Genomic DNA, 13,696 nt, shown 5'->3' on the forward strand with positions numbered 1-13,696 from the left:
CTTATGAGTTCATTGTTGTGTATAGATCTTTGATCCGAGGGTATGTGTTTGCTGGTGTCTATCTTCTTGTATAAGCGTTCTGTTTTAATTTATCCTTTGTGATAATCGTTTTGGAGCCTCGCTACAGCTCATATCCGTACTCGAACATTTTCAGATATATTTTTGGTAAATTCAGGTAAAAAGTTTATCTTTTCTCCCACACTTATAATTTAACAAAAATCGTAGCACTTTATTCGGGGTTAATGTTTAGGTGGGTTGACATCCAGGGTAGCGAATGTATTCAGAATGTTTTTGATCTGTATACGCATGTGTGGTGAGAGACCTGATACAATATTGGCACGGTTTTGCAATGGGAATGGCTTAAATTGTTTGTAGTAATAGACGAACTTGGAAAAGAACTCTGTCGGGTTTGTATTGGTTGTTGAAGATTAAAAACCTTTGCTTTTATTGATGCAAACTTTCCACACGTGCTCATTGTCCAAGTTTCAGACACACCCCTCGCTAGTGACAGGCTTATAATGTCACGTGGGAAAGTTTGCCTCAATAAAAGCAAGAGTATTCACTCTTTCACAACCCATACTAACCCAACGGAGTTATTTCCGAACGTCGTGTATTGTTTCTGGAGTTATGTGTCATATATGCATGCGTGGATTGGGTACAGTAATCTTCACTTTTACACCATCATATTGTGTTTCATCCCTCTCAACCGCCTTCCCTTATATGTTTGTTGTTTTGGTATACAGTTTACCTTATTTGACTGATAAAACAGCCATGTACAGAACAGAAAATAGTAGAACAGCTTATGTTACTTGGCATGTAAAACACTGCACAGCTATGTACAGAACACAAAGTAGTAGAACAGCTTATGTTACTTGTCATGTAAAACACTGCACAGCCATGTACATACAAAACTATAATTATATTCGTTGCCATATTCACAACAAAAAATAATAGAGAAGTACGGTGGTTTCTTTAATTTGGGAGACAAACCAGCCATATACACAACGAATACTATGCCAGCTCAGGTAACTAGACATGAAATACCGAACAGACATGTAAACAACGAAAACTAATGTGGCAGCTTAAGTTCCTTGACAGACAAAACGCTAAACAGACATGTACACAACGAAATTAGTAGGGCATCTTATGTTACCTGACAGATAAAATACTGAAAACATATAAACAGAAACAAAAATTAACAGAGCAGCTACGATACACAACAACCATTAGTAGAGCACCTTATGTTACTTGATAGATGATACAGCCATACACACTATGACAATAGTAAAGTTTATTTAAATATAGCACATTAAAACAGAATTTGCATTTTCTTTGTTTTAGGCAAATGTGACTATATAGTTTTATTGAGTCACTTGAGAAAAAGTGACTCTATGTAATCGGTCAGTGTTAGTCTGTCCGGCCGGCCGTCCGTAGACACCACCTTAACGTTGGACTTTTCTCGGAAACTATCAAAGCGATCGGGCTCATATTTTGTTTAGTCGTGACCTCCAATGACCTCTACACTTTAACGATGGTTTCGTTGACCTTTGACCTTTTTCAAGGTCACAGGTCAGCGTCAAAGGAAAAATTAGACATTTTATATCTTTGACAAAGTTCATCGGATGTGATTGAAACTTTGTAGGATTATTCTTTACATCAAAGTATTTACATCTGTAGCCTTTTACGAACGTTATCAGAAAAACAAGGGAGATAACTAGCCTTTTCTGTTCGGCAACACACAACTTAACGTTGGGCTTTTCTCGGAAACTATAAAAGTGACCGGGCTCAAATTTTATGTGAACGTGACTCATTGTGTTGTGAATAGCAATTTCTTCCTGTCCATCTGATGCCTCATATAATATTCAGAACTGCGAAAGTGACTCGATCGAGCGTTTGCTCTTCTTGTTAAAAGCTGTGGATAATCTAAATATGTACATATGCTTACCAAATATTTCTCTCACGCTGATTTAGAAAACTAAAAAGAAAAGAAGGAAAAAACAGTTATGCTTTTATGTCTCTGCTATTTAATGGAGTTACAAAACGAACCATTGACAATTGATATTCAAACTAACGCAGTCAGAAGAAGTCATACAGCACTCAAAAATCGAAAATACCCACACACCAACCACATAGACACAGAATGAAAGACGGACAGAACGACACAGAGACATACACACAGACACACAGACACACGAGAACAAACACAGACGCAAGTTACTTTGACCAAATATTAAAGTTAGAAATTAAAACGTTTACAGTGTTGGGTACATAAACCGCAGACAAAGAGTGTACTCATAGCAATTAGTGCAGTGCACAGTACCGATAGCTTCGTAACACTAATACCGGTGAAGGCAATTTCCTATGTGCATTGTCTGTTTGTCAAGAGTAATGATTGTGAGGCATGGGATAATACGATGGGTTTATTTGGTGCGGTTGAAGTAGAATAGAACTTATATACACAGAGTAGGCAGATAAGTAGTGAGTTGTCTACCGGTGCCAATCGTGTTATCATGATTTATGTCCAACGTGTGACCCCTATATTGTATTCTTCTTTTAAGGAGAGTTACCGTTTTGCTTTCCTTGTTTCAGTTTTGTTGGTGCGGAATGTGTGTAGGATTTGTTAACATGGGAAACCGATGTGTTTGTGTTTGTCGTGATATTGTAGTTGACTGTGTTTGCGTTTATATATTCGATAAGTTGTGTGATTGTGTTTGTGTGTGTGTGATTGTGTTTGTGTGTGTGTGTGTGTTTGTGTGTGTGTGTGTGTGTGTGTGTGTGTGTGCGCGTGCATATGTGGTAATATTTGTGTTAGTGTGTGTGTGTGTGTGTGTGTGTGTGTGTGTGTTTGTGCGCGCGTGCGCGCATGTGTTAATATTTGTGTGTGTGTGTGTGTGTGTGTGTGTGTGTGTGTGTGTGTGTGTGTGTGTGTGTGTGTGTGTGTGTGTTGCTTGTGCAGTTCTTTCTAGTCAGACATCTACCGCCTGTAGACTGACAAAAATTAACTGCACAAAGAGTGTATGTTTTGTTGGCAGTTGGAGTTAAAATGGTTGCACTGCAAAACGCAGAAAATTTGAATATTAAGTATATTTAATGAACATTACTCCTCAAACGAAGTGATTTAGTTTGTTTTCCCGCGAACTTCTTGTTCATCTTGTCCTTACATGTCAGGGCTCCCCACGAACGCCCGTCCTACAGGGTCCCGGGACCCCCACTGTCAATGTTTAGAGGGTTCATGGACCCCCTTAGCAGAGTTTTAGAGGGTCCCTAGAGTCCCGGGTCCCCAAACCCCCAATTTACATACAACGCATTGTTATCGCGAATACTGTGATATGACCTGGTTTTTTGATTTACCAGAATATTCGAGGAGGACACTTCAACTATACCAAGTCAAATGCAACACACACGAACACTTTGTTCCCGCGTGAAAATGGGATAATTTGTGTTTGCACTTTGACTTAGCTGACGACTAAAGTCTGAAAAGAGTATACGGGACGCACGACAGAGGAAATTGAGTGCGTCCCGGGACCCGCTCTTTGTAGGTTTAGTGCGTCCCGGGACCCGCTCTTTGTAGGTTTAGTGCGTCCCGGGACCCGCTCTTTGTAGGTTTAGTGCGTCCCGGGACCCGCTCTTTGTAGGTTTAGTGCGTCCCGGGACCCGCTCTTTGTAGGTTTAGTGCGTCCCGGGACCCGCTCTTTGTAGGTTTAGTGCGTCCCGGGACCCGCTCTTTGTAGGTTTAGTGCGTCCCGGGACCCGCTCTTTGTAGGTTTAGTGCGTCCCGGGGCCCGCTCTTTGTAGGTTTAGTGCGTCCCGGGACCCGCTCTTTGTAGGTTTAGTGCGTCCCGGGACCCGCTCTTTGTAGGTTTAGTGCGTCCCGGGACCCGCTCTTTGTAGGTTTAGTGCGTCCCGGGACCCGCTCTTTGTAGGTTTAGTGCGTCCCGGGACCCGCTCTTTGTAGGTTTAGTGCGTCCCGGGACCCCCTCCTTGAATGTCTAGTACATGATTTTGGCGTCCAGTGCGTATGGGACGCACGCTATGGGGAGCCCTGCATGTTGTTGTTGTTGTTGTTGTTGTTGTTCAGAAATTTAATCCAGCGCCTAGCTCGGAAAACATTTTTGAGGATGAAAGTCGCTTGTACATTTCAATGCGTGTTATTCTCTCATGTGCCAAGAGATTGGTTCTGTATAACTCTCGCTTAATCCATTGCACATGTCGTATGCATTTAGAGCGCTTACCTCCCTTTGATTATTTGATCGGAAAACAATGTTTGACTTATTTGCTGTGGACTGCAGGGAGGCTGACAGTGGCGTGCACTGACCCCAGAGGGAACACCATCCCATGTCGTTTCCTTGACAACCAGGACGGCACGCGGTCACTCAAGATGACCCCCACCATGCCGGGCAGACACCGGGTGGACATCAAGTACAATGACCAGCACATCATGGGTAGGTTTTTGTCTCTGCTTGATCAATTCTTTATGAAAAAAACAGGAATTGTAGGCTATTGGAACGTTTAATTACTGACAAAACAAAACTTAATTTAAATTTCGTCGTCGTCCCGGAATTTTGGCGTAACTCGATTCTTCGCGATTTTGATGTTTTTGTGCTTTAGCCTAAGTGTATAATTCTTAATGAGAAACATTCTCTAAAATACGATGGACAATAAATTATTTAACATTCTTTTCTCTGTCTATCCATACCCACGGAAAAAATTAAACACTATTTCATAATTAAAAAAAATAAATTCTTCTTCTTCTTCTTCTTCGTCGTTCGCAAAAACAAAACAAAAAAATCAATTTTGGCCTTCTGCTGAAAAACTGTCTAGAAGGAGTCACGCCTAAATTCTACGACGACGTCGATTTACAAATCAGAAATTGCACTGAGCGCCTAGCTCGGAAAACAATGTTTGACCTGCTTACCGTGCACATTGTGGTAAACGTAACGTTTTGCTTTGTTAATAATTAAACGTTCCACTAACCTATAGTTCTTGTTGGCTCACGTAAGTGTAGCCTATGCGATCGTAACTTTGTCTGTCTGTGCGTTTGTGCGTGTGTGCGTGTGTGTGTGTGTTTGTTTGTGCGAGTGTATGTCTGTGGTAGAAACTTTAACATTTCGTCATTTGAAGACGTCACATTATGGCGTAAGAGGGTTAGACGTCACGCGAAGGAATTACTGAAAGTCTCGGTCATTGTTATTTTGAGCGGGCCGAGACTAGTTGGCAGTCGTGTCCCTGTAAGTAGGCTACATGCAGACAGACAGATCTAGATCTAGTGTCTCGCTTTCTTGCACAGTGTCACCTATGCTTACTGTGTGTGTGTGTGTGTGTGTGTATGTGTGACGGAGTGATTGAGTTTGTGTTACTGTTTGTCGATTTCTTACGTGAGCCTTGAAGGCTTCGCCTCTTGTTTATTCAGAATTTTGGAACGTAAACAGTCATTCTGTTTTTGGATTTCTGCTAAATTCTTCGTTTGTACTGTATGGCAGGTCGCTTTCCCCAGGGAGAGAGCAATCAAATGTCCATGAGCAAATCTTTTTTAGTTGGCGCAAACCTACTTGTTTGGGGAACAGGCACGGTTGGCCTAGTGGTAAGGCGTCCGCCCCGTGATCGGGAGGTCGTGGGTTCGAACCCCGGCCGGGTCATACCTAAGACTTTAAAATTGGCAATCTAGTGGCTGCTCCGCCTGGCGTCTGGCAATATGGGGTTAGTGCTAGGACTGGTTGGTCCGGTGTCAGAATAATGTGACTGGGTGAGACATGAAGCCTGTGCTGCGACTTCTGTCTTGTGTGTGGCGCACGTTATATGTCAAAGCAGCACCGCCCTGATATGGCCTTTCGTGGTCGGCTGGGCGTTAAGCAAACAAACAAACAAACAAACGTGTTTGGGCCCTCAGTAGATAATGCAATTGCTGGCATTAATGCTTGAAAGCAGCAACCAACCAACACGTATATGTCATCCTCTGAAACATAATGTACACAACTCAGCTTGCTCTATGTTCACAGGAAGTCCCTACAACATCGACATCAGTGAGACTCAGGTGCATGGCAAGGTGAGGGTGTGGGGGCCGGGTATCCAGCGGGGTGGCATCCTCAACCGCTTTGAGAGCAACTTCTGGGTGGACACCACGGGGGCCGGTGCTGGGGAGCTGAGGGTTCGAATCATGGGGCCCAAGGGTGAGTCATTTTAAGTTTGTTACGTTAAATTTAGGATTGCAAGGTATGTTGTGTGGTTGTTGCATGACATTTCTAACTGTTATGATTTGTGATTAGTATATCTGCATGTGAATTTAATAGGGGATTAATGTTGTTGCTGTGTGGTTTCTTAGTCTCCTGGGACCAAAACCTTATTAAAAACTTGTGAAGCTCGTCAGCTACGGTAGAAGCCCCCCCCCCCCTTTGAAACCCACAATTAAGACTCCCTCTCTTTTAACCCCGTCTTTTCTGACTTTTTACCATAACCTCTGTAAATGTACCTGCATTTTAAGACTCCCTCCATTTTAAGTCTTGATTTATTTTCTCAGATAGGTTTTTGGTCTTAAAAGGGGGGTTCCACTGTAGTTCTTTAGTTCGTTTATAATTGTGACCCTCCACCACGGAATGAGTCGCAAGTCACCTTTGCATGATTTTCATATTTTTTACATTTTTCTAAAGAGTGTTTTATGCTCTATCCATTGGTGAAAACCGTTTTAGAAAAGAGCAAAAACTGTTTGAGTTATAAGCCTGTGACTAAGATGACCCTCACACAGTTACCAGACACTCCCCGGACTTATATTAAGCCTAGCGCAGAACCGCGCGAAGTGACATGCGACTCATTTCGTGGTGGAGGGTCACAAATGAGTGCAGGGGTTATTTTGTCTTACTTTGTTTTACCCAAAGCACTGGTTTAACGTGGGTTTTCTGCGGAAACAAGTCTTTTCGTGTCTTTTTCATGTGCATTCTATGTGAAGATAACAAACAGCCAACCATAAAAGGATGTGACCAATTCAATGTTAAACCTAACGTAACGTGTTTCGTGTTTCATAAGTGTATAGCAAGCAATCTGCGTAACCCCGCGCGGGTTAGGGGGAAGAATTTACCCGATGCTCCCCAGCATGTCGTAAGAGGCGACTAACGGATTCTGTTTCTCCTTTTACCCTTGTTAAGTGTTTCTTGTATAGAATATAGTCAATGTTTGTAAAGATTTTAGTCAAGCAGTATGTAAGAAATGTTAAGTCCTTTGTACTGGAAACTTGCATTCTCCCAGTAAGGTAATATATTGTACTACGTTGCAAGCCCCTGGAGCAATTTTTTTATTAGTGCTTTTGTGAACAAGAAGCAATTAACAAGTGGCTCTATCCCATCTCCCCCCCTTTCCCCGTCGCGATATAACCTTCGTGGTTGAAAACGACGTTAAACACCAAATAAAGAAAGAAAGAAAGCAATCCGCGTAAAGATCGGGATCGTGTCAGTGTCTTAAAGTAACCTTTCAACAGACGATGTTTGGAAATGAGTCCGTCGGGTTTGTATTGGTTGTGAAAGAATGTATACCCTTCAGTGCTTTTCCTGAACAATCTACACACGTGCTCCTGTCTTCGTGTAGCCGACACACCCCTCGCTAGTGATTGGCCACTCCAATGTTTGTCCGACACACCCCTCGCTAGTGATTGGCCACTTCAATGTTTGTCCGACACACCCCTCGCTAGTGATTGGCCACTCCAATGTTTGTCCGACACACCCCTCGCTAGTGATTGGCCACTTCAATGTTTGTCCGACACACCCCTCGCTAGTGATTGGCCACTTCAATGTTTGTCCGAGTAAAAAGCAAGGGCATTCACTCTTTCACAACCCATACAAACCCGACAGAGATATTTTCGGAAATCGTCTATTATTTCAGATGATAATGCTCTACCTTATCCGTTCCAGGCGCGTTCCACGTGAAGATGAGGAAAGCCAGCCAGAAGGATAAGCTGTACCAGTGTTTCTACGACCCCGTGGAGGCCGGCATCTACACCGTCTACATCCAGTGGTCTGGCGCGCACGTGGAGGGCTCGCCCTTCACAGTTCTTCTCGCGCACTCCGCGCAGGAGCTCGAGATGATGAGCGATGACAACAGATCCATGAGGAGTCCCCCACCCTCTATCGCGCCCGGGGAGGGGTCACCTCGCAGTAGTGCTGTTGTCAACAAAAATGACTTCTTGTACTAGACATGGGGTAGACAGAGTTAGGTGGGGGTCTTAACGTGTCACCGTGAGCTTACACGTTCCTCGAAAAGACGTGATAATACAGTTGTGATCCGGACTGCTGACAAAAATGAACTGGTGTGTTTCAATGATGGTCCACTGGTTGATTGTTGGCAAAGTGTACGCGACCCATTGTTTTCAACACATGTGACTGTTTTACTTAACAGCGGGGGACAAGGGTGAGGAGGGGGGTGGGGGTGGGGGGCTGGTGCGAGCTAGAGCAAAAGTTGAATGATGAAGATTGACTAAAATCAAATGATCATTTTTACATTTTTGCATTTTCATATTGTTTTTACTGCCGTGTCCATTGGAACTATATTACTGCCTCTCAACTCCGTCTCTGTATCAATGGTAATATGTCTTTCTATCACAGGGTTACTTTTATTGTGTAAATTAATTAGGTTGCTGCAAGAAGGGTAAACGTATCTCATGGCTCTCTTCAGAGAGACTGCAGACATTCTGCCACAGGCTCATCTAACAGTTTTGTTTTAATCGATTCTCTGGGAGTGACATTATTTTCTAGGACATGATCATCAGTTGTGGATCTGGTTACAAGATAACGGTGCTGGGTGGAGAAGCTGACATGGCCATTTCACGCGCTTTAACCAAACGATTCCAGGATAAGCGAATATAGTTAAATCAAATGTGCCTTGATTTTACAGGATCATGCCATGTCAACTGACGTTTGAACATGAATGTGTAAAAATGTTTAGCTTACGTTATGTTACTATACTATACAGTGGAATGTAATAGTTTTCAATTGATCAAAAGAAATGTCGCGCTGTAGTAGAACGAATTTGTAATGTTCTCACACGTTACTATTCGCTTATTGTTAACATCTGCACATAGTTAAATGTACATTCTTGTCACAAAGGGTCTAAGTGAACAGATTTCATCGTGAAATATGTTGTTATTTTCATGTGTTTTGAAACCCTACCACTGTATGTGTTGAATTTTATATAAATCTAGGTTTACATATGATTCTGTTCAATCTAACTTGCAACAAGAAATATGTGCTTCTAAGGGTGAAGTAGTAAAGAAATTCATGTAAACATTTGAACTATTTGTCACAAATTGGTTCCCTGAAACTTGCATTTCGTGTTTATGCATCGTTCATTAAATGTACAAAATATGTTGTATAATGCTGTTGTTTCAGTAACTTGTCGCATGTATTGTATTTTACAACTGTTTTAAATTACTGCTGGTGCTGACTTTGATAACAAGATAACTTCCTCCACGTGTATTGATAACTTCATTTCAACATGATACTGTATATATACAATACACGTTCCATGTCCCATTTCATGAAATCTTGAAGGCATTTTTGGCCCTAACCTTCTGTAAAAGATCTTCGTTATTTATACGTTTCTGTCCTGTCTTAGGATCAATGTATCCGTTCCATATACATAGTTATTCATAAATTAAATTGTTATCAACGTGTACATCGCTTAATTGTGTCTATTCACGGCTTGTTCGTTAGATTGTATACTATTTTAGATGTGTTTCTGTATGGTTATTATGCACGTACATGTCCCTTCCATCTTATGTGAGCGTTAATTCAAGTCAGCCACCACAGATGTTTCTAAACTGTTACAAGCGAAAAGAGTATCCTTCAACTTGCACACATAGCAACATTCAACCGCATGACTATACTCGCACTGCAGAGTGGAATCTTTGAGTTGGGTTGAATTAATTTCCGGGACGACCCCCCCCCCCCAACCCCACCCAAAAAAAGAGAGAAGATGTTCAGGTGTTAAGATGTTAAGGAGATCAAGATTATTAACAAGTTTTGAAGTAACAAGTGTAAAAAGATATGAGCTTTTTGGAACCTTCTTCACTTTACCGTGTTCGACCTAAATATAGTTTCAAACACGAGGACCACAATGTAAAAAAAAAAAGAAATTAAAAAAATATAAAAACACCTAACACTCGGTCCCGAATAGCCAGATAGGTGGAAGGAACATGAAAAGCTAACAACCTGGTTGAATTATTTTGTGACGGCTACTTGGCCAACATGCAAAATTAATTTTATTCAGCACAACATTCTCATTCTGCACAAAACACAGCCATGCTGTTGACGTTCAAGGGGAAGAGTGCTCTCGTTTCGTGCGAACTTTTGGACACATAAGTGATGGGTGATATTATCGTTGACACAGGAGGGAATATGTGTGTGATTCTTGAGTTATGCATAGTTTTTCACTGATACAAGGTGCTGCGAAATAAACAACGCTGTATTGTATTTTGTTCTTTTGTAACCGAATCAAGTTCTATTCGTGCGTTGTTGTGGTCGTTATTGTAGTTGTAGTTGTGTGTGTGTGTGTGTGTGTGTCTGTCTGTCTGTCTGTCTGTCTGTCTGTCTGTCTGTCTGTCTGTCTGTCTGTCTGTCTGTCTGTCTGTCTGCGACCTCTCGCAGGGCTTCCTTGCCCTGACCTGGAGCCGCTGACTGGTACAATAAGCAACCAACGGTCATCGGAGGATGAAGAGGTAAATCCCTCAAGAGAAAAACTGCCAGCTTGACCAATCTTTGACTGTCACTGCACGCGACGTCTGACATTCAACTGCCAGAGAGGCTAGGCTACCTCCTCTTGACAAGAACGACAAGAAACATGTTCTTTCAAAATCAACAGCGTCGATGCAATGTCCACCAAAGATTTATTTTGGGAAGTGTTAAAGGTTAGGGTCAAAAGTTAATGAATTGCATGTTGTGCTGGATATATAAATTGTTTATTTCAGTCAATGCTTGATTCATAAGTACATTTTTCAGCATGGTGCATCTACAGGAGGGTGCTCCAACAATGATGCATAGTGCCAACATTTAGCGCAAACTTTTCACAACAGTGCATTATTACCACAAAGCGCATACAGCGATTATATAGTAGCAAGTTGCACTAAACATTTGAACAAAATGCATTTTGTTCAAATGTTAACAGCACAGCACCAAGTTTTGCATAAGTGCACAACAGCACTGACCATTTCACAAAAGTGCATAACAGCTGTGACAATTTTACAAAAGTGCATTGACCATTTCAGGCAGATGGCTAACATGCAGATTTCGCTTTTGTCTGTCTTTCTTTGAAAAGTAGGCATGTTCAAGATCGATGAAGTCATGAGCAATTGGGTTAGATGACAGAAAAGATTCAAAAGCGTCAGATTCAGTTGGATGACAGAAAAGATTCAAAAACGTCAGATTCAGTGTTTTGGGCACTGTTGAACAGGAACATTCTCTCCTGTTCAACAAATGTGGGTTCAATTCAAAAGCAACATTGTCACAGATAGGCTAGTGTTACATTTCTGTAAAGTTTCAAAAACATCTTCCATGTTTTGGTTACTGTTGAACAGAGGCATATTTTCCTGTTCAAAAAAGTCTGACACAAATTGTCGTAGTTGTGGGTTAAGGTTCGATCTATACTGTCCTTCAAACGAGTCGTAGAACCGTCATTGTCACAGATAGTGTTACATTTCTGTTTTACATTCAAACGAGTCGTAGAAGTAGTAGTACATTTGCGTTTGGTTGTTTTTCCTTTTAGATTCCTGTCACTCATACTAGCAGTATTGATTGAGGTACATAAATCTGTTGATGTACAGGGATGACTTGTTTGTAATGAATCCTTGTTTCCTCCACATTGAGTTTGCATTGCAGTTGGACAGAAATGAACAGGTGTTAATTGATAAACACATTGATAATGGCTTTTGAGAAAATCAATCAATTCTGCAAAGGAATTAACTTGATGACATCAAAACTGCAGTGCCATTTGAAGAATGGTTACCATTTCTGTTTCTTTGATGGGAATCAAACAAATAAAAACATTGACTATCCAAGTTACCATGAATGGCAATAGTTGACTCCTGAAAAGTAGCAAGGATATAATTTGAGACGATAAACGCCTGATGCAATCCCTCCTCAAGGTCAGTCAACTCAAAGCCTTCATCATTCGCAACATCAGTAGGCAACACAGCGGGATTCGTATGTCCAGAAATCATGTCGAAAAAATATTACATTTCAAAAGCATGTCCAACCACAGTTGTTGGCAAGTGTTCGTGTCCGAAGTAGCCTTCAGTGTGTGTATATGTATTCATGTGACAGAGAACGTGACCTCATTGTTCAATCCTCTCTCTCTCTTCTTTCTCATTCGAACGCACACACGCAAGAACGTAGCCTACGCACGCATGCACGCGCACGCACACACACACACACACACACCCGGTACCCCGCTGACGCACACGGCAAACCACGCACACACACACTGACTGTCGGCAAGCATCTCTTTTTGTTTTCTTTACCTTTGTTTATTGTGTTTTTGATATTTGTGTTTATTTTTTGCTTGACTTATCTGTTTTATTTTAATGTTTGCTATCCACATCGTGTGATAAATGTTTCTTCTCAGTCTCCGAGTCAGTTTAGTTTCTGCACGCCGCTTTGGTACTCCTTGTTTTTCTAACTGGTGTATTGTGCGCGACTGATTTGCGGATTTATTTTTATTCCTTTCATATGCAGTTGAAGTGTTGTGGGTGTTATTGTCTGTATATGCTATGTTGCGTCTGTGTATGCCTACAAGAATTTTGGGTGTAATGTGCCTGTGGTCTGCTCGCAGTCGAGCACAGAAAACATGGCGGCGCCCTGTGGCAAACTCGTAAAAAGTCTTCCCGACCGCAGATACCAGCGTCGTCCGCGACGCTGGAATAACCATTCGTGACAAGAACGACAACTCCGTGCCCGGTTGCTCGCCTCCTTTCCTATACCATGCAAGAGCTTGTAGGGTGACGGATGCCTCGCCTTTACACTTATTATAATAATAATAATAATAAAGTGTATTTATATTGCGCCTGTCCCTTACAAAAAACAAAAATATTTGGCTCTAAGCGCATTACAACATGTGTAGGGACTTGGTACAATCAAGTCTGACAAATACAATAACACAATATACAGTCGGTCTCTTGGGTAAAAATGGGAAAAGCAGCTTCGACATTTAAACACTGCTACTAAAAAAAATCCTCTAACAATGCATACTGCTTTACAATATGCATTTATGTATAAATATAGTTAAAGAACATCGAGTTAATAGGAATTAGAAAAGGTTCTTATGATAAAACTATCTAGCGAACAACGACGAAGAAGAAGAATATAACTATCAATGTCAATGTATAACAAGTCATTCAACTTTACGGCCTGGCCTGGCTTGTCCTGCCAAGGTCACATACCGGAGTCGGAGACACGCGACTGAGATTTGCAGAAAGGCAACATTTGCTGTGAAGTTTTCTCTCAGTAACTTACTAGGGGAAGGGCTCCTAATATGGACCGGCTCCTAATATGGACCACCTCCTGTTCTGACAAACCAACGGCGCTAGAGCGCTCAAAAAAGTTTTATTCGCTGTATTCACCCTCTCTGGATAACTTGCACATGTGAAAACAGTTGCCGAAACAGAAATCTCAAAACCGTTAGGCTTTTTCTCTTTTCTTCACTTTTGGCAGCGTTCACTCTAAAT

General features: G+C 41.7%; 1 protein-coding gene across 7 annotated transcripts in view; it reads left to right on the plus strand.

Annotated features, from left to right (window-relative positions):
* The window catches only part of LOC138945627 (filamin-A-like), an 89,404-nt gene extending 78,953 nt beyond the window's left edge, over positions 1-10,451 (plus strand). For 6 of the 7 annotated variants that reach the window (XM_070317097.1, XM_070317094.1, XM_070317093.1 and 3 more), the window contains 4 exons: positions 155-175; positions 4,290-4,442; positions 5,997-6,167; positions 7,896-10,451. In XM_070317097.1, coding sequence (XP_070173198.1) covers positions 155-175; positions 4,290-4,442; positions 5,997-6,167; positions 7,896-8,176 — 626 coding nt within the window. In that variant the 3' untranslated portion in view covers positions 8,177-10,451. The remainder of the gene's footprint in view (positions 1-154; positions 176-4,289; positions 4,443-5,996; positions 6,168-7,895) is intronic. The other variant, XM_070317098.1, reaches the window with a different exon arrangement.
* Positions 10,452-13,696: the final 3,245 nt, after the last annotated feature.

Source organism: Littorina saxatilis, linkage group LG13 (genome assembly GCF_037325665.1).
Source record: "Littorina saxatilis isolate snail1 linkage group LG13, US_GU_Lsax_2.0, whole genome shotgun sequence".
Taxonomy (NCBI): domain Eukaryota; kingdom Metazoa; phylum Mollusca; class Gastropoda; order Littorinimorpha; family Littorinidae; genus Littorina; species Littorina saxatilis.